Raw genomic sequence first — 20499 nt, 5'->3', positions numbered from 1 at the left:
GTAAATATTCAGCTCCCTGTACTAAATTTTAGCCCTGCATTTCCAATGGCCTACTGTACATATTTATCTGAATATCATTGGATATATGATATTAAGGACCATGTTAACTCAGGGCTACTGTGACAGAGCCTAAAGAGCAAGTCATTTAACGTCTAAGCTTTTAAAACACTTAGTAATGTTTGCAGTTGTCAGCCTCATTTCATCTCTGATCTCATCTCTGCCCCAGGCTGTGTCAGAATGCCCTGCTTAGATGTCATCATGTCAGAATCTGGAGATTTAAAGACAAGTGTCAGCTTTTCCCCAAACCAGTTCACCCTCAGATTTCCTGTTTTTGGCAGTGATACTAATTACTCAGTCACCCAGCTTTGAAATGTTGTTTTCACCCTTGATTAGCTCTTCCTCGTTTCTCCCACAGTTAGTCACCATTCTTGTCAACTAATCCTTTGTAATATTTCCTTTTATCCACCCCATCTCCTTAACAAATTGTCCGCCACACTCACATACCATCCCACATCCTCTTTCTTCTTCAATTCTAGTACTATCTCTTCCTTAAACTCAACTTTTGCCACTTACAACAGTACAAGATATGTTGGCATCGAGACATTTGTTAAAAGATTGTTCAATCTTCCCAGCTAGACCTAAAATTCCTTAAAAGCAGGATCAAAATTTTATGATTTCTTCATTCTTGTGCTTACTTAGATAATAGGTGATCAATAACTGTTTACTATTGAAATGACTTTTTACTGAAAGAAATTTCTCTTTAAATATCTAGTTCTAAAAGCAGTTTTAAATATAATCAGATTTCCCTAAACTAATTTTACATAACTTTTGGGGACATTTAACACGTAATGTGAGGGAGGCAACTATTTTGTTTTGGAAGAAGCATCAGATTTAAGGTTTGATCCTGATTCTCCTATTAACTAGCCAAGATACAAGTGTAACCACCCAAGGGGTTCACCTTGCCTGCTGCCTAGACAGAGCTGATTCATCAAGACAGGGGAATTGCAATAGCGAAAGAGTAATTCAGATTAGTCTCACTGAGCATTCAGGGAGCAGAGTTTTTAAGGATAACTTTGTGGGTGGGGGAAGCCAGTGAGCCAGGAGTGCTGATTGGTCAGGGATGGAATCACAGGGAGTCAAAGGTGTCTTCTTGTGCTCAGCCAGTTCCTGGGTAGGGGCCACAAGATCAGATGAGCCAGTTTATTGATCTAGGTGGGGCCAGCTGATCCATCAAGTGTAGGGTCTGCAAAATATCTCAAGCACTGATCTTAGGAGCAGTTTAGGGAGGGTCAGAATCTTGTAGCCTCCAGCTGCACCACTCCTAAACCATAATTTCTCATGTTATGGCTAATGTTAGTCCTGCAAAGGCAATCTAGTCCCCAGGCAAGATGGAGGTCTGCTTTGGGAAAGGGCTGTTACCGTCTTTGTTTAAACGATGAACTAAGTTTCTTCCAAAGTTAGTTCAGCCTACACCCAGGAATGAACCAGGACAGCTTGGAGGTTAGAAGATGGAGTTAGTTCAGTTAGATCTCTTTCACTGTCTCAGTCATAATTTTGCAAAGTCAGTTTAAATCCTTCCCTTTGGGTTTTATAACACCTTAATCTTAAGGAGTAGGCTGTGAAGATGGGAAAAGGCCGTTGATTGCTCTGGCTTCTTCCTGCTGACAGGGGATGTAGTGGGAATGGGAGTGAACCCCAAGGTGAGAAGAGTGGAACCGCTTTGCGACTGTCTGAGCGTACTCATGCAGGCCTGGCTGGGCTTTCAAGACTTGCATGGCAGAAACAGAACTCTTATTTATAGTTTCACTACAGTGTTTAAGTGAACAGCCTACTATAAGGTAAATAACGAGTTCTAGGATGAGGAGTACAATTCCCAGTTTTAAAAGCAAAGATTTGAAAGCATTAGTTTGGGGACTTCTAACCCACAAATAATTTAGAATTTAGTTTAAACTGTAGAAAAAAAAGAACAGCTAACAACAGTGTAGTATAGTTTTTCTTTTGAAGCATAATTTTTCTCTCTCCAGTCACCATTTTTATTAAAAACAAATCATGAGAGAAATGATTTGTTTACAAAATAAACTTTACTCTTACTTTACTTGGCCTGATTATTTGCATAAAGTACAGCAAGAGTAATTATTTTTCATGTAGGCTTTTTTAATTGGCTTTGATAGAACTCTGTTCCATGAAGACCTTTAGATAATACTTTTTAAAAGCCAAGCCCAGCAATGGGTTTGTACCCTTTAATACCTATGAGGTGGGAAAATTCCTCTTCTCCTGAGGTCCTAAGATAACTTGGGGATCCTGGGCCTGTTATCAAGTGACATTCTTTTCTTACCACAGGTCAGGAACCTTGTACAGGGACTCTGTGGACAAGGTATGAGACCAGATTCCCCAGCGGGCTTTAATTGGCTTTATAAGTCAACTTTGATTCTTTAAAGGAAGTATGCCATTCCAGTTAAAGCCTTGGTAAAATAACCAATTTCTCCAATTGTGTCCTGTTAGGAAAGAAAACAGATTCTTATTACGCTTATGCAATTAACTATACTTCCATAAATTGAGAATATTCACAAATAGTTTCCAAATTCTGGAGAAATTAGGCAGAGAGGAAAAATGTGCTCCAAATTTTGTTTCCAGAAGTTTATTTGACTCGCTTGTTAAAAGTTGCAAATAGCTCTAAAGAAGTAAGTTCTCTTGACTCTGAAAACAAAAGGGTTAGCAATGTTTAACACATTAGCTTTCCATGAGAGCCCTAAAAGTTTGTTCTTTTCCTCTCTTTCAATAGCACAATTTTTAAAGTTATTTGAGACCTACACTTAAGAGTCCTGTATCTGATTACAAACTGCCTTTTGAAAAGGACCAAAGCAAGACAAAATGTCTGTGGATGACAAAAGTCTGTAGCCGCTATTAAAGCTACAATTAGCTAGGAATTTTGGTTACTTTTGTGGCATACAACAATTTTACATAACAATTATAATTATTAATAATATACACTAAATTATATCAACATTATAGAAGTTTCCCATAATTTTGGAGCACATACTAATAACATTTATATAAGTAAAGTCCAAAGTAAACCAAACACCAGTTACTCTTCTATTTGAAACATTTTCCTCTATTTTAATGTCACAATCTCCAGTGTTATTAATTAGAATCCGGCATTTAAGAGCACCTGTTAAATTCGATAGCTGATTATAAAACAGTTTTTACCAAAACGCGACAATTGTCTGTGGATGATAAAAATATTTTAAGGCAGCCACAGTTAAAGAAACGATTGACAAGAAAATTTGTTACCTCTGTGGCACACAGTCTGTTAACATAGTTATGATGATTACTGATAACATATACTAAGTTATATTAGAATTATAGGAGTTTTACATAATTTCAGAGCATATACCAATAACACATTTACACAAATATAGACCAAAGAAAGCCAAACACCATTTCATATTTGACAATGCTTTCTGTATGATTTTTGTACCAAATAAGCCAAATGTTATTTTTGGACTTTAGAGGACCTAATATCTAAAATATTAGGTAAAAAAAGAGACATAATTTATAATTTGATGTTGGAAAGTTTGTGAAATATCAAAGGTTTAAAATACTGGTTATCACAAAGTAGAATCCCAGGTTACCATATACGTAATTCATTTGGCCAAAATGATAACTCCAAAAAATTTTTTAAAAAAGAAAAACCTTTACTTTGATAGAGGAGACTTAGCTTTCCAAACAAGATGCAATGAAGATAGGATGAGGCCAGCTAAATATCTATCTCTTCTCTTCTTTCTTTCCTCCTTTTTTTCCCTGCCATTTACCTAAAGAAAAAAATAAGACTTTTTTTATTATCTTTTAACATTACATAAAAATCATCTTTAAAAGAGAAAAACATATTTCATGTTTGCATTAGTGCATTGTTAATGTTAAAGCTAGTGTTTTTAAATAAAATTTTGTATCTTTATTCAGTTTTAATTAGTTTGACCATAGGGTAAGATTTTCACGAACCCTTTAGAATCCTTTACAATTTTCCATTAAACAGCAGATCAATTTTCTAAGAAAGCCCTGTTATTCAGACACATGGGCCCAGATTCAGGCCCCACATCAGTATGATTTTGATGTTCTTTGTTGTTGTTTTGGTTTTTTTTAGGTGGAGTTTCACTCTTGTTGTCCAAGCTGGAGTGCAATGGCGTGATCTCTGTTCTCCGCAACCTCCGCCTCCTGGGTTCAAGTGATTCTCCTGCCTCAGCCTCCCGAGTAGCTGGGATTACAGGCATGCACTACCATACCTGACTAATTTTGCATTTTTAGTAGAGAGGGGTTTCTCCACGTTGGTCAGTCTGGTCTCGAACTCCTGACCTCAGGTGATCCACCAGCCTCAGCCTCCCAAAGTGCTGGGATTACAGGTATGAGCCGCCATGCCCAGCCGATTTTAATGTTTTAACCTAAGGAAAAAAGCTAAATAATTTCTTTTAAATATTAGCCAACTTGTTTATACCCACAGTATTTTTACAAGATTAACCCTTTACAAACCCTTTCACTTTGCTTAAGACTTCAATTTTGTTCTGTTACACTTTTAGGTTAAGACAATTTTTAAAACCCTCGGAACTAGACAAAATTACATTCCTTTTAATAGAAGCTATATTCCCATGCCTTCTTATAATCTTTTACCAAAAACACATTCCCTACATACCTTGTATGTAAAACTGTTTCTTCAGTGGTCTCAACTACATATTACAATGTTAACTGTTAGCAACTTTTATTTTTAGTGAAAAACCTGATAAGTAAGAGATTTTAATTATGTACTAAGGGTGGAGCCTAGGACATCAGACAGAAATGAAGATAAGATCTGACTCATTTTAGCATAGCTAGTGGACTTGGCTTTCCGTATGTCCCCAGGCCTTATCTATAATCTGCTCCAAAGTAGGTAAATCGAACAATTTTCAAAAGTCAAAGAAACAGCTGGACCTTAAAGCATTTAGCAAATTTGATATTTGACCTTAATTTAGACCAAATGTCTACATTTTCAAGACATTTTATTTAACCAATAATCTTTAAAACTGTCTTTATTTCCCAAAGATTCCTAAAGTCATGTGAACAAAATGGCATTAAAGTTTCTATTTTTCTGACAAAATATTTGATTTAAGCACTTATGTTTCTAAGCCAATTAATCAGAGCTTTTTTATATATAAACATACAACACATATAAATACACAGACAGGAGATTTAGCACTTGTGAAATTTTTCATTTGCCAGTTTCTTAATTGGATGACTGGCTTCGGGGTGGAGCCCTTGGAGGAGCAGGGCCAGGAAAACAAGAATTTCTAGGGCCAAATAAGCAGGTGAAGGCAAAGACAGATCCCCAAAATTAAGGGTGCCATTTTATACTGGATCCTGGATCCCCAAAAAGAGGAAAATACTCGGGAGAAGACAGTGCAGTGCTTCTAACCTGCATTTTATTGCAAGGCAACCCAAAGCCAATCAGCCCATTTTGTAATCAGCCCATCTCTCCTGGGAGTCTTATCTCCCAGTGGGGGGTAGTGGGGATGTTTTCTTATCTTCCAAGTAGCCAAGAGCATGCTTCTCTGATCCAAGTGTGCAAAGAATTAAGTATCCCTCCATAACTACTATTAGCCATCCCTTATATTTCCTACCTAATTATCATAATACGAAGTAATTTCTGATACCCCCAAAACTCAAAACCATCAGATAACAGTATGCAAAACAGAACAGAGCCTTTAATTTTGAGAGGGATTTATCTGCTTTTAATTCCTAGAGTTTTATGAGGAAATCAGAGGCTTTTTTTTCCAAAACAGGGTCTGTGGTGCCTCCTCTGTTTTTCCCAATGAGTCTCAGGCTACCAGAAGTTATCTTAGGGCCTCTCATGTGTGCGTTAAGAAGGACAAGACAAAAAAATGGAGAAAAATAACACAGTCGACTGAGAAGAAAAATCCTTTTTCCAGAAAAACAAGTTCCAAGAAGAGAAAAACATAAAGGCCTTTTAAATATATCTATAGGCCTGGCACGGTGGCTCACACCTGTAATCCCAGCACTTTGGGAGGCCGAGGCAGGTGGATCACAAGATCAGGAGTTCAAGATCAGAAGATCAGTCTGGCCAACATGGTGAAACCCCATCTCTACTACAAATACAAAAAATTATGCAGGCATGTTTGCGCGCGCTTATAGTCCTAGCTACTTGGGAGGCTGAGGCAAGAGAATCACTTGAACCCAGGAGACAGAAGTTGCAGTGAGCTGAGATCACACCACTGCACTCCAGCCTGGGCAACAGAGTGAGACACCATGTCAAAAAATAATAAATAAATCTATAGCTTGTTTATCCACTTTTAATTAAACTGACTTTTAACCATAGTGCTCTTTAAAAAAGAAATCTTTTCGTATTTCTTATTACCTGACGTTAACCATACCAAGTGGCCAATATTTTTACTTTCTGAACTTTACCAAAGGTAACCTCCTAGGTGCTTCAAAGACATGGTAAACAGTTTCTTTTTTTATAAGATTTAGAATTTCCGCAAGGTAGTTCAAAGAAAGGAAAATTCAAGAGAGGAAATTAGAAGCTAAGTATGGGGGGAAGAAACCTCAATAAATGGCAAAATTACACAAATAAACCAGAAAGGAATTATTCCAGAGGGCAACAATTGAACCCCAGCCACCACTGTCAAAAGATAAAGCTGTAGCTACTGAGCTATACAGCATTGAGCAGTTTCTATTACTTTTCCCAGAAGGAGCCTAGAGAAGCAAATTTCAAGCTTGGAAAGCTTTTAACAGCCCAAGAAAAAATTTTAGGACTAATTATGACATGAACCCCAAAATTCCTGCCCTCTGGATGGTGGAAACCAAAAGAAAGAATCCCCACATGGTCACAAGGTTAAGCTCTTAAGGACACAAAATAAGACAGAGAAATTTTATACAGTATTGGTTTCAGGGACCTGTAGCAAAGTTTGTAACTGACCAGCCTGCCAAGCTGGCTTGAAAAGCAGGCTTATAGGGGTTGTAAACCCACATTCTATCCTGCGATACCCCCTCTCCATTACAGAACACAGAAAGACAAATTTTTAGCACAAAGTACACAGCATTTGCTACTGCCTAAGACTAGTTTCACAAATCCTTTTTTCTATTAATCAAACCCTTATAGAGGAGACCAATAGTTTACTGTTTTACCCAGACAGAGAAAGAGAGAGAGAGACCAGAAACTTGGCTGGTAAGAATTTCTTACCCTTTTTGCTGGCATACCAGGTTTCTGGGTTCCTTTTCTCTGCAGCTTCCAGAAGAATGGAGTGGCTTCTGATGACCCTGCTCACTTGTGCAATAGCAGTGGGGTTCCAGCCACTTTACAAGAGAAAATCACCCTTTACTGTTTTATGGAACCACAGGCAAGATTCTTAATTTGCAAGATGCTGCCCAATGGGCTGCAAGGGGAACCGAATTAACATTTTCCATTCCAGCAAAATACACATAACAAAACAGACATTAGTCACCTCATTCAGCACCCAATATCAGCCTGGAAAAGCTCGAACTTTTTCCCTTTGGTCCCTGTTGTCTTTAATCCACTCCAGGTGGAGATAGATGACCTCCAAATGGTAATTCACAATGGGGTCTCTGGGCAAGGCAAAAAGCAGATAGTCACCCCAAGAGGCCTGTTGAGACTTCTTTAGGGCTCATGGAATGTGACCAGATAAGGATGGTTCTCTGAGTTAGGCCTGCTGGATTTCCATCAGCAACCGTCTCTGAGATCCCTTCCACATATACAAACACAGACAAAGAGGAGATGGACAGAAGGCCTTCCAAATTAGACCCCTAACCAAGAACTCCAAGAGTATCCCTTCCAAACTATCCTCCTATTCTCTGTCTGAGAAACCTCGAAATCTTCCTGATTGAGGAGAAGTCTCCCAAACCAGGACGCTTCATACTAGTTACAACCAACTGAGACCCCCCCAAAGAGCAAAACAGACACCCTGCAATGAGGCTACAGACACAGACACCCCATGGTGGAGCTAGAAACAGACATTCCACAGTGGGGCTACAGACACCCCCCGTAGGGCTACATTACCAGTCAGTAGAAGAAAGGAGGCATTGGCAGCACCTAGGATACTCACCAATCTGGACACCCTGCAATGGGGCTACAGACAGACACCCCACCATGGGGCTACAGTCACCCTGTGATAAGGCAACAGTTAAGAGACATCTCCCCAGGACTATTTCTCCATTGCAATTAAATTCATGCACATTGGGTCAGCAGTGCCATGCCAGTAGAAAGAATACCAGAGTCAGCCCCCAGTCCAAGAGAACTAGGAGGCCACTTGGGCTGGCTTCTGGATCCATCACTGGAGGGGGGCCATTGAACCACAGGCAGGTAGCCACAAGGGCAATCCTAGATGAGCCCCCAAATTTGTAACTGCCGAAGGGTTTCACCTTGCCCACTGCCTACATAGAGCTAATTCATCAAGACAGGGCAATTGCAATGGAGAAAGAGTACTTCACTCAGAGCCGGCTGTGTGGGAGAACCAAGTTTTATTATTACTCAAATCAGTCTCTCTGAGCATTCAGGGAGCAGTTTTTAAGGATAACTTTGTGGGTGGGGGGAAGCCAGTGAACCAGGAGTGCTGATTGGTCAGAGATGAAATCATAGGGAGTCAAAGCTGTCTTCTTGTGCTCAGTCAGTTCCTGGATGGGGGCCACAAGATCAGATGAGCCTGTTTATTGATCTGAGTGGGGCCAGCTTATCCACCAAGTGCAGAGTCTGCAAAGTATCTCAAGCACTGATCTTAGGAACAGTTTAGGGAGGGTCAGTCTTGTAGCCTCCAGCTGCATGAGTCCTAAACCATAATTTCTCATCTTGTGGCTAATGTTAGTCCTACAAAGGCAATCTAGTCCCCAGGCAAGAAGGAGGTGTGCTTTGGGAAAGGGCAGTTACCATCTTCGTTTAAACTATAAACTAAATTTCTCCTAAAGTTAGTTGAGCCTATGCCCAGGAATGAACAAGGATAGCTTGGAGGTTAGAAGCAAGAGGGAGTTAGTTAAATTAGATCTCGTTCACTGTCAGTCATAATTTTGCAAAGGTAGTTTTACAAGTTTCTAAAAGTTTAGTTTCCTCACCTGTTACATACCTATATAATGGAGTTTATTCTGAGGTTTCAGTGAGATAACATATGAGAGTGCTTTGAACATTTCAGAATCAATGTAAATAGATAATATTGTTACAAAGTATCCAGAACCAACAGCCTATTGTTTTAAGATAACAGTCCTTTTGTTAACCTCCTTAGTAGAAACCTCCTGCAATGTTAGCAAGTAATTGAAAGACCTGCTAAGAGACGGCTCTACACCAAACTCATGTTACTTAGCTAATGCTTTCTGCCCACAGTTTCTTCAAGGAAAGTCCATGAAGTGCCTGCCATTCACAGACTTCTTGAGCAGGTGGCCTCGTGGTTGGAGATTTAGGAGGCTTCCCTAGAGGGCATGCCATTTCTACCAGGTATAAAGCAATTCATTCAGAGGGGATTCACTTGAAAATAGCAAATTCTATCTTCTCTTTGTCTGAAAATTCCTTTCAGGCTCTTCTGAGCCCCTTCACATCTCACAAGTGGGTAAGCATCTTCCTTCACACTAAGGAGTGCCCCCTTCAGCACAAATCATTCTGTCTTATAATGTATTTGTTTCCAAATGTGTATGGGCATCATAAAACAGATTACCATTTATTTCTTATCCATTTGTGTGTGTTTTGTTTTGTATAATTCACTTATTTTTATATCCCCACCACCCAGCACAAAGCCTGGCACTTAGTTCCTGCTCAATAAATGAAAACAGATGTGTAAGAGATAGCACTTCAGTTAGTGGTGATGCTTTAGTTTCCTTTTAATTCCCATTTGCCCCTCCCCCTGCACAAAGAGAGTAAATACCTGGAGGCCTTGGACCCTCAAAGACCTTTAGCCCTGCTGCCTTGGCTTTAGACCTTTAGCCTAGGCTTGCCCCAATTTATTGTCTCCTATCCATTCAGCCCAGGAGCTGCTGGGCTTCTGTGGAAAGCCCCTTTTCTCCCACTCTGCCCTCTACTCTCAGAGTTCCAGGGGTTTATTGCAGGTCATGTCTTCCAAAAGATCCCTCTTCTCCACCTGAAAAGGATTATAGCTTTTGGTGCTTCATTCTAAACAAACTCTTCTAGAAGAAAAATCATTTGGTGAACTCATTCATGTTTTGTTGTTAAGGACAAGCAAATCTTTAATGCATTATTCTATTCTAGCATGTTTGCATTAAAAAAAAGATGGTAACATCTTTTTTTGTTAAAAAAAAAAAAAAAGGAAAAGGATTAGGCCAAATGAATGAATTTCTTTTTTTTTTTCTTTTTTTTTTTGAGACAGAGTTTCATTCTTGTTGCCCAGGCTGAGTGCAATGGCGCGATCTTGGCTCACTACAACCTCTGCCTCCTAGGTTCAAGCGATTCTCCTGCCTCAGCCTCCCGAGTCCCTGGGATTACAGGTGCCCGCCACCATGCCCAGCTAATTTTGTTATTTTTAGTAGAGACGGGGTTTCACCATGTTGGCCGGGCTGGTCTCGAACTCCTGACCTCAGGTGATCCCCCTGCCTCGGCCTCCCAAAGTGCTGGGATGACAGGCGTGAGCCACCATTCCCAGCCCGGAAATGAATTTCTAATGGTCAGACAGTGTGACTAGGGTCGGGATAGGGAGAAAAGAGAGGCTTTAGAGCACAGTCCTTTTTTTTATTTTTTATTTTTGCCTCTGGAAACCTATTTGTAGGACCAGTCCTACTCAAAAGAGGAAAAAAAGATCTGTTTTACCCCCAAAACATGTTTGTGAGCCTCTTCTCTATTTCCTACATGGCAGAAATGTCATAGAGGAAAGGGAACAAATTTTGCCCAACAAAGGTCTGCCTACTGGAGTCTTTCTGAGTTAATGTCCCTGATGGACCAGGTAGTGGTGGTGGGTGGGGAGTTTGTGGGGAGTGAATTCTCTCTCTGGCTTCAGATTGAGAGTATACTCCGGCTGGGAGTATCCTCAGCCTATTATGAAGGAAACTCGTTTAGACCTGATTTACTCTCCAGCCAGCCTGAGGTAAGTGTGTAGCCAAAGAAAGTGTTAGTACTTTACTCTGCAAAAATTCCTTAAGTCACATCTATTGCCATGAGGGCATGTAACTTTTTCAATATTGTTCTTTCATGCTAACTACACACTCATGTAAGATGGGAGTAGCTCCCTGCTCTCTTAAACCTGATCACTTCTGACTTCCTATGAGCAAATGACTGGAGTCTAATTCTGTAAGCCAGGTGTCTGCAGGTACACTGCAGGTGAAGCTAGCAGTACAAACCACTACCACTTACATTTGCTTGTGAGATGGGAATTTTGCATCTTATTTCTCTTCCTTAAAATTGATTGGCATAACATTCTATAAAAACCATTTGTCACATACCCAGTTGAAGGATAAATTTGCATAGATCCTTCAGTAAGGGTTTTATGCTTTTTTTATATCCTGGGACTGGAATATTTAAAGTATTTCCATTTTGCATGACATTTGAAGCACTATGACTACCCTTTTGCACGTAATTTTTTGTTTCTAAGTTGAAGGAGGTTAATAACTGAATGATGGATGCAATGTAGATTTTAAAGGTTCCATTTCAGATTTTTAAATCACAGATTGAAAGCAAACAAACCATTTGAACAAAATGGTTTAATCCACATGTCAGCTCCAGGGTCTCTCTCTCTTTTTTTTTTTTTTTTTTTTTTTTGAGACAGAGTCTTACCCTGTCACCCAGGCTGGAGTGCAGTGGAGTGAAGTGGTACTTCACAGAGTCCTCTATATTTTCAAGTTTTTTTCAAAGTCACATAATTCAGGCCACTGTATGGATGGTGTAGCCCACAGAGCTACACCCATCACGATATGGTCAACGGAGATTCAATAGTCTTTTCTTATATGTGAACTTCTGAATTATCCTCAAGGGTGGAAAAGATTCTTCCAAACCAAAGTGGAATGACAGTAAGTGCCCTTGGGTAGCCATCTGTCTGCTCACTTGTGTTTAGGAATCCAAATGCCAGGTGAGAACCCACAGCAACCACAGCTTGGTGGAGTGAGCCACAGCGGTTCATGTGGCGGCACTGCGGGAGCTCAGCTGGGTGTGTTTGGTGTCTCCTTCTGCAGCTATTGACCTGCTGTATTGGCGGGACATCAAGCAGACGGGCATCGTGTTTGGGAGTTTCCTGCTGCTGCTCTTCTCCCTGACCCAGTTCAGCGTGGTGAGCGTTGTGGCCTACCTGGCCCTGGCCGCACTCTCAGCCACCATCAGTTTCCGCATCTACAAGTCTGTTTTACAAGCTGTGCAGAAAACCGACGAGGGCCACCCTTTCAAGTGAGTGCCTCAGCTGAGTAGCCCTCACCCCCTGACCAGGGGCTTTTCCCCTCACCTGTATTTCAGCTCACAGATGCACTTGAGTCATGTTTCTCTGAGACCCAACAGACCTCTTAGAGTCTCCCCTAACACCCTGTCTTTGAATATCTAACATTTCTGGTGAATTTCTGAAACAAACTCGATTATTCTTATTCCAATACTTACTGCTTTGTTGAGTTTTCATATGTATTTACTACTAACATTAATCATAATCCAGCAGTTACTTAATCCTCTCAGCAATATGAGAAAGGCACAGCAGGCATTTTTGTCCCTATTTACAGGTGGGAACACTGAGGTTCTGAGAAGTGACATGACATGCTCAAGGCCAGGTGGCCAGTAAATAGCACAAAACCAGGACTGGGGTATTTGGGTCTTTATTTCCATGCTTTCTCTAGAAGTTTAACACCAAAGGGCCAACCTTCTGGCGGGGTTGCAGGGTTCATGAACAGTCTTCTCATGTATCCTTCTCTACATTTTTATACTGGGGAAACCTGATTTGAATGCACATTGAAGAAGTGGAAATACAAAAATAAAAGGGCAATCTACTAACTAAGAGGATATATGACATGTGGCAGAGGGACGTGTTAGCACTGCCAGCTGCTGTAACAAAATACCATAGACAGAGTGGCTTGTTCTGGAGGCTGGGAAATCCAAGACCAAGGTGCCAGCAGGGTGGGGTTCTGTTGAGGGCCCTCATCTGGGTTGCAGATTGTCAGCTCCTCACTGTGTCCTCACTTTTACTATGGGACGGAGTGAACAAGCTCCCTTGGGCCTCTTTTCTAAGGGCACTAATCCCATTTGTGAGAGCTGTGCACTCATGATCTAATCATCCCCGCAAGGCCCCACCTCCTAACACTGTCACATAGGGGGTTAAGATTTCAACATGAATTTGGGGCGGACACATTCAGTCCATAACACTCCTGAATACTCAAGCCAAATACTGCTTTACTCTTTTTATCTCAATTCACAGAGTTAAGTAAGCACTTAAAGCACTCTAGAAATGTCCTCTAGGTAGATAACAGGTGCAGTCTAAGAGCAGAGAGGGGAGGCAGGAAAGGAGAGAGGAAGGATAGACCTCTGTGGAGGAGCTTGGCCAAGCAGAGGAGGCTTAAGCTGGGATGATTTTTATATATTTATATATATATAACATGTTTTTCCCACCTAAGAGTTAAATTTAACCATTTGAACTAATGAAAACTGTCATTACTAAAAATACCACTCAGTAGAACCCGTAAGAATTTTGATATGGCCTAGGTCACTTGAGTTTTCAGTGCTCTTTCTATAAACCTGGAAGTAAATTCCAGAATTTAAACCTGAATTCTTAGAGTTCTGATGAGGAACAGTTGGCAGCTAGGATCTGGGGCTATCTCAACTATTTAAAAAAAAGATAATTTATCTCCATGAAGTCATGTATGGAGAATTCAGCAAATGAGCTGATTTGGCATTGATTTTTTTTTCTCTGGTCCCAGCTGGTTTCTCTGAATTTTCAGCCCACCCATGCTGTGTCTTAGGTAGCCAGAAACAGTCACAATGCTCCACTGAGAACCATGCTTTTTCTGTTCCCAGTGCACTGGAAGCAGGTGTGTATGGTGCCCTGTGGCCCTCACTGGCTGGCATAACCCCCCAGAGATGACTCCTGCTCTCACCCTCAGACTGAGAGTAGGAACACTTAGCTATTACTGGGGTTTGGCAGCCTGTCTCATGATTCCCTCTGACGGAATTTTCTGTGGGGATGGTTTGTTGACAGGGCCTACTTGGAGCTTGAGATCACCCTTTCTCAGGAGCAGATTCAGAAGTACACGGACTGCCTGCAGTTCTACGTGAACAGCACGCTTAAGGAACTGAGGAGGCTCTTCCTTGTCCAGGACCTGGTGGATTCCTTAAAAGTATAGTTGCTTAAGCTGTTCACTTTACGGTCTTGACTGTTATTTTCCCTAAAGGTGTAATATTATAAACTGCTACATCAAGAAGAATAAAAAGCAAGTGCTAATTATATTCTAGAGTCAGAAGACCTCCAGTTGTATGGCACCGTGAACCAGTCTAATCCCTTCATTGTACCAGTGATGAAAATGTGGCTCAGACATTTGTCCAGTGTTGCCCAGTGAGTCACTGGCAGAGCTGGAATCAAACCCAGGTCACATAGCTTCTAGCTCTATAGTCTTTACAACACACCAGATTCTCTCCTTAAACCATTTTTAGTTCCTCCAACAGTTCCCAAAATTAATATTAAGATAAAAAATCTAGATAGGGAATGGAAAACCATATATACTTTTGCATTGAAGGAAACTGTAGTTTCTCCTGATATTAACAGTAAGCCCTCCAAGTGTGCTTACATAGTTACAGCTCTGAGGCTAGAGGTATGCCCAGCCCCTCACTTGATGAGATCAGGGGCACCTGGGGCTCTCACTGAATTTGCTGGTTCCTTTGAACAAGTTGCTTTGGCCTCCTGGTGACTTACATGTAGAATCAAAGTTAGTCAATCCTGATTCAGCATGGCCATAAGCAGAGCTGGGGAAGCCCAGACAAGGTGGTTGTGAAGTTTCTGTGCTCTCAAAGCACTTTATACACATCCTGGCAGGGGCTTGTACCGGGAGCTGTCTGGTAACTGTTCAAAGAAGGGCAGAAGGAAAAGTGAAAAATGTGGTCTTGACCCTCAAAATGCTTTACTGGAATAATGACTTGCCATATAATGACTGAAGAGAGATACCAGGGCAATTATAATTACTTACCTTAGTGCTTTTAAGGCCATGGTTGTATTTGTAATGTAAAAATTGTGGGCCAGAACAGGGGTCAGCAAACCTTGTCTGTAAAGAGACAGGTGGTAGATATTTTAGGCTTTGCAAGCCACACCATCTGTGGCACCTTTTCAACTTTGCCATTGTAGCACAAAAGCAGAAAAAGACAGTACAAAAAGGAAGGGCTTGACTGTGTGCCCATAAGACTTCTGAACACTGAAAATTTGATTCAATATCATTTCATATATTAGAAAATATTAATCTTGTTTTGATTTTATTTGAACATTTAAACATGTAAAAACCTTTATTAACTCGTGGGCCTATACAAAAACCAGTCAAGGGCCACAGTTTGCTGACCCCTGGCCTAGATTATTATTTCCTTGAGTCCCTCAAACCTTATAACAAAGTGATCCAAACGGTTCCAAGAGAACTAAGGACTGGATCCTCTTTCATTGATTCTGTGATGAGCTTTCAACGCCTTTCATTGACTATCGAAATCATGATGTATTCTGACTCAAATTCGAATCTAGGTAAAAGTCAATGATATGAGACTCTAACTTGTCAGGAAGGGTTTTAGGAGCTCTAATAATGCTTTCGTTCTTCAGTTTGCAGTCCTGATGTGGCTCCTGACCTACGTTGGCGCTCTCTTCAATGGCCTGACCCTGCTGCTCATGGGTAAGAGCAGATGACAGTGTATACGTCTTCCTTCACACCCTCTGTGAGAATGCTGCTTCCTAGGCTGTAAGCTTTTTGTTTGTTTAAAGAGATTCCTAGGAACAAATGCCAGATATCCCCCTGAGTGCAGAGCACTTCTCTTACCATCATAGTTCAATTAAAGTGTATAATATATATTATACACTAATAATGAATTCCTAAGTCTAAAGGGTTTTTTTTTCTTCAAACATAACTGGCTTCTTTCTGGCTTGTAATATGTATATTTGGATCAATATATATATTTGGATCTGTTTACAGTGGCAGCTATGGATAGATGCATTTTCATCTTGGGAGGGGAGAGGTTATCCTAATTCTAGGAATAATTACAAAATACCTGTACAGGGCTCAGCATCATTTTATTTTCCCTGTGAACTGCCCTGTCATCTTTTATCTAGAATGCTGGATATTGCTTCTCAAAATAGGGAATAAAAAATAAAATAAAATGCTGGATATTCCAAATAATGCTATTATATCATATAACCATATAAAAATGTGTCTATAAGCATATTCTTATTGATAACTCAGAATTTTAATACTGTATTTGTTTTTCATCCCAGCTGTGGTTTCAATGTTTACTCTACCTGTAGTGTATGTTAAGCACCAGGTAAGTGCTATGTGATGTCAAACAATGACATTAAATTTTGACCTCATCATCTTTGGATGTGCTCATTATTTTTTTTTCTTTATGTAGGCACAGATTGACCAATATCTGGGACTTGTGAGGACTCACATAAATGCTGTTGTGGCAAAGTAAGTCACATAGTGCAATTCATAAAAGGAGAGACTCTTACACCAGCATTTGAGTGGATTAGGATAGGGGTAATGAGAAGATAGTAAAATGATAGATTGATTTATGATCATTCACTTACTGGAGTCATATATTCATTCTCTTCTCAATTATATTATTTTAGAAAATAAGCATAAGTTTTTTAACTCTCAATTAAATTAAACCCAGTGGTTTATTTCAGGTTTCATAATAAGTTTTAATGAATGAATGACATTAAGCTCTAAGGACTGGCCCATGTACAAGAACAAGAAGCATTGGAGGAAAGAAGGAAACTTGATTCAAAAAAGTAAAATTAACATTTTAATTCAAATAAAAACAAGTTAACATTTTTAATCATTTAAACAATGAAGAGTACTAATTTTTTTAAAATCATTAAAATTATTTTTAAAACTTTGAATTATTTTTAGAACTTTAAAATACATAAAATGTTTGCCAACTAAATACATCACACCATTTGAACTCAACAACTGTGTGTATGTGTTTAATACCACTGCTTTTTAAACCTGAGTCTTAAGCCTTATTTTATGGCTCCCTTATATATTAGGAGATAGAGATTTCAGTTTTACATATCCCACAGCTAACATGGTCATTAAAATTAGGAGTTTTCCATAATTCTTACATTACTATTTTTAGGTATATAGTCATCTAAAGTGATAGCTCTTATACTGCATTATTATTCAATATTTTCTTTTATTAAAAAGCTAGCCTACTCTTTAACTATAAATATATTTCACCAAAGGACTAGACTTTTTCACAAAAACTCTTATCTAATTATCCGATAATAATGTGGCTGGACCTAGGTGAGGGTCAGATTTAGAGAGAGGCATTTTAGGTAGTTAAAGATGTGTAATAAGGCCGGGCGCGGTGGCTCGCGCCTGTAATCCCAGCACTTTGGGAGGCCGAGGCGGGCGGATCACGAGGTCAGGAGATCGAGACCATCCTGGCTAACATGGTGAAACCCCGTCTCTACTAAAAATACAAAAAATTAGCCGGGCGAGGTGGCGGGCGCCTGTAGTCCCAGCTACACGGGAGGCTGAGGCAGGAGAATGGTGTGAACCCCGGGGGGCGGAGCCTGCAGTGAGCCGAGATCCTGCCACTGCACTCCAGCCTGGGCGACAGCGAGACTCCGTCTCAAAAAAAAAAAAAAAAAAAAAAAAAAAAAAAAAAAAAGATGTGTAATAACAAAATAAGAAAGGCCATCACCTTAAAGTTCCTCTGCTATTAGATTATATGTGATGTGCTTCAGTTCTCTCTGAAGTTTATAAACTTTTGTTTTTTACTGTGTATTATTTACATTTGTCCTCTTAAAGTCATTAGGAACTCAGAGGGTTCTATGTTGAATTTGGATCTTTGAGAGATCTACAACACATTTCAAAATGCCTGAACGTATCAGCTTTGACCCAGGTGTAACCAATACCTAATGAAAATCAACATATTAAGCATAAAATAATTATTTTATTTTGTATTAAGAAATGGTATCATAGCACAGTATGAGACTTGGTAGTACCCGAACCTGAGGAGCCTGTTTAAAAATACGAATTCTAAGACTCCACACAGACCTATAGAATTAGAATTTCTAGGATTGGTAACCTGGAATTTATATTTTAGTGAACTCTCCAGGTGACTTTTTGGCAGCTAGAACTGTGTTCATAAACTATAGCAAAGAACACCAGAATAGGAGCTTGGAAACTGGAAGATAAAAGTTCTAGACCTAAGTTGTCCAATACTTAGAGTATCACAAATCACACCTGTTACTTTTTCATTCGGTTTGTTGGTTGAGTCCAAAAAGAAGAGTACCTGTTATGTTCTGGACACTTCATGTGATAGATACAGAGGGTATAAAGATAAATGAAATGATCTCAGCCCTAAAAGAGCTCTTAGCCCAGTGGTGCAGACAAAATTATACAGAAATAACTATAATAAAATATAATAAGAACAGTAGAGCTATATGAAATACTAAAGTCAGAGAGATGAGGAAACAATTGTTCCTTCCTGGACAGGATAGTGGAAAGCCATTAAGATAAGGTGGCATTCGACCTGGGCCTTGAAGGTTGGGTAAACAATCATCATGTGGATGATAAGGGGAAAGACGTTGCAAGAGGAAGAGGTAATAAAGCAAAGACAGAGAAGCATGAAAATGTAAGTCGTGTTCAATAGGCAACAGTCAACCAGTATGTCTAAAGCTTAAATGAGTCGAAAGATCAACTGGAAAGAATGTAGGAAGAGAGGCTGAGGCCAGGTGGTGAATGCTCTGTGGAGTTTTGACTCCAACCCAGTAGGAAATGGCCACTCCTTGATGTTTTTAAGCAGGGGATTGATGTCATCAGATTTATGTTTTTTAAAGATCACTATGGCAGTCTAGTGAAAAAAGAATTGGAGAGGGGAGAGACTAGAGATGTGGCCATCAGCTAGGAGGTTATCATAATTCAAACAAAAGTGACAAGGGCAGGGCCTGGTTAAAATGGAGGGAAAAGAGAGATGGCAGAGAATATAAAGTATATACAATGTACTTGTTAAGTTACAATTGGAAATCAATGCTGTGAAAAGGAATGGAAAGGAAATGTTACCTATGACTAATATGGCTTCTGTAATTAAGCTTCAGGCAGAGTTGGCTCTTAATTTCCTGGTAGCTAGGACAAAAAGAGAAACTAGGCAAGTTACATGGTTCTTACTATCTATCAGAGAGGAGGAAACAACAGTTCTTCCAAATAACCTGTTTTGCCCGGCACTACATTTTGAAGGAAATTTCTTGGTGGGTTCTTAACTCTAAGGCCTCTTCAACCTCTGAAATTGTAATTCCACCTTAGAATAAATAATTCCAGCAAAAGAACTTACACCATTTTAGTGGTACAGTTAAGAACATGATTGTTAGAATCAGATAGACTGAGTCTATTTCTGGCATTTTTAGCTGTATGAGCTCATCATAAATGTTATTTGACTCTATGAGCCTATTTCCTTATCTGTAAATTGGAAATGTTAACACCTCACAGGGTTCTTGGTGATTAAATGAGGTAATATCTGTAAAGTATTCTTACTTGGATGTAGGAAACCCTCAATATTATACATCATTGACATCATCGTCATCATCTGATTACTGCTTAGAGATCAGTTCATGGGGCTTGGAGGTAGAGGACAGTTCCAGACTGGGCCAGTAGACACCAGGGCCAGTCTCTCCTCCATACTGAGTGACCCTGTCTAGGTCGTTTCACCTTTGTTTGTCTCAGTTTTCCAGCTTAAAATGGGGGTTAATAATGCATAATAACACTTCTTACAGTTTTGAAAATGAGGAAAAAAGCCGCAAATTTCAAAAGGCAAAATAAACACTGTAGAGGAAATTAAAGCTTCGAGTAAGTGAGACCATAATAAGAAATCTGCTTTAAGTGAATACAGTTCCCTATGTCTAGGTGAGTTATGTTTTAGAATGATAAAGTAGCTTGTAATTTTACCTAGAAGCTCTCTTGGTGACCTTTGATAAATCTCATGAAATAAAGGACATCCTGAAAACTCAAATTGGAAAGGAGCTGTCACGATCTTCAAATAAGAAGAAAGATTCTAGACGTTATATTTGATAAATTGAAGGCCTAATTTCAAGCAAAAATCCAGAATGAATTAGTAAAACTGTAGATACTCAGAATAGATCATTGTATGTTCACTAAACCCTGAGATGAGATGGACTTCCCTAGCCAGTGAGTATTCTGATTTTAGTGGGGATAGTCAACAAGTCTTCTTGGTGTCCTTGTGGAAAAAAAATGGAGATGTATGATCCAGATGATAGCGCAGGTGGTGGAATTCTAGAAGATTGAAATAATAGACCCTAAAGATGTTCATTAATCTATCCAATATGTGTCTGGGGCAAGGTA

At 39.6% G+C, this 20499-nt stretch overlaps 1 protein-coding gene across 3 annotated transcripts in view; it reads left to right on the top strand.

Moving 5' to 3' along the window:
• Positions 1 to 20499, top strand: part of RTN1 (reticulon 1) — a 274513-nt gene that overhangs the window by 250520 nt on the left and 3494 nt on the right. For all 3 annotated transcript variants that reach the window (XM_030811523.1, XM_030811528.1, XM_003267755.4), the window contains 5 exons: positions 12157 to 12364; positions 14151 to 14289; positions 15744 to 15813; positions 16410 to 16456; positions 16544 to 16602. In XM_030811523.1, the coding sequence (XP_030667383.1) occupies positions 12157 to 12364; positions 14151 to 14289; positions 15744 to 15813; positions 16410 to 16456; positions 16544 to 16602 (523 nt within the window). The remainder of the gene's footprint in view (positions 1 to 12156; positions 12365 to 14150; positions 14290 to 15743; positions 15814 to 16409; positions 16457 to 16543; positions 16603 to 20499) is intronic.

The sequence above is a fragment of the Nomascus leucogenys genome, chromosome 1a, assembly GCF_006542625.1.
Source record: "Nomascus leucogenys isolate Asia chromosome 1a, Asia_NLE_v1, whole genome shotgun sequence".
In the NCBI taxonomy this organism is placed as follows: domain Eukaryota; kingdom Metazoa; phylum Chordata; class Mammalia; order Primates; family Hylobatidae; genus Nomascus; species Nomascus leucogenys.
This window is presented reverse-complemented; position numbering and strand designations above follow the sequence as displayed.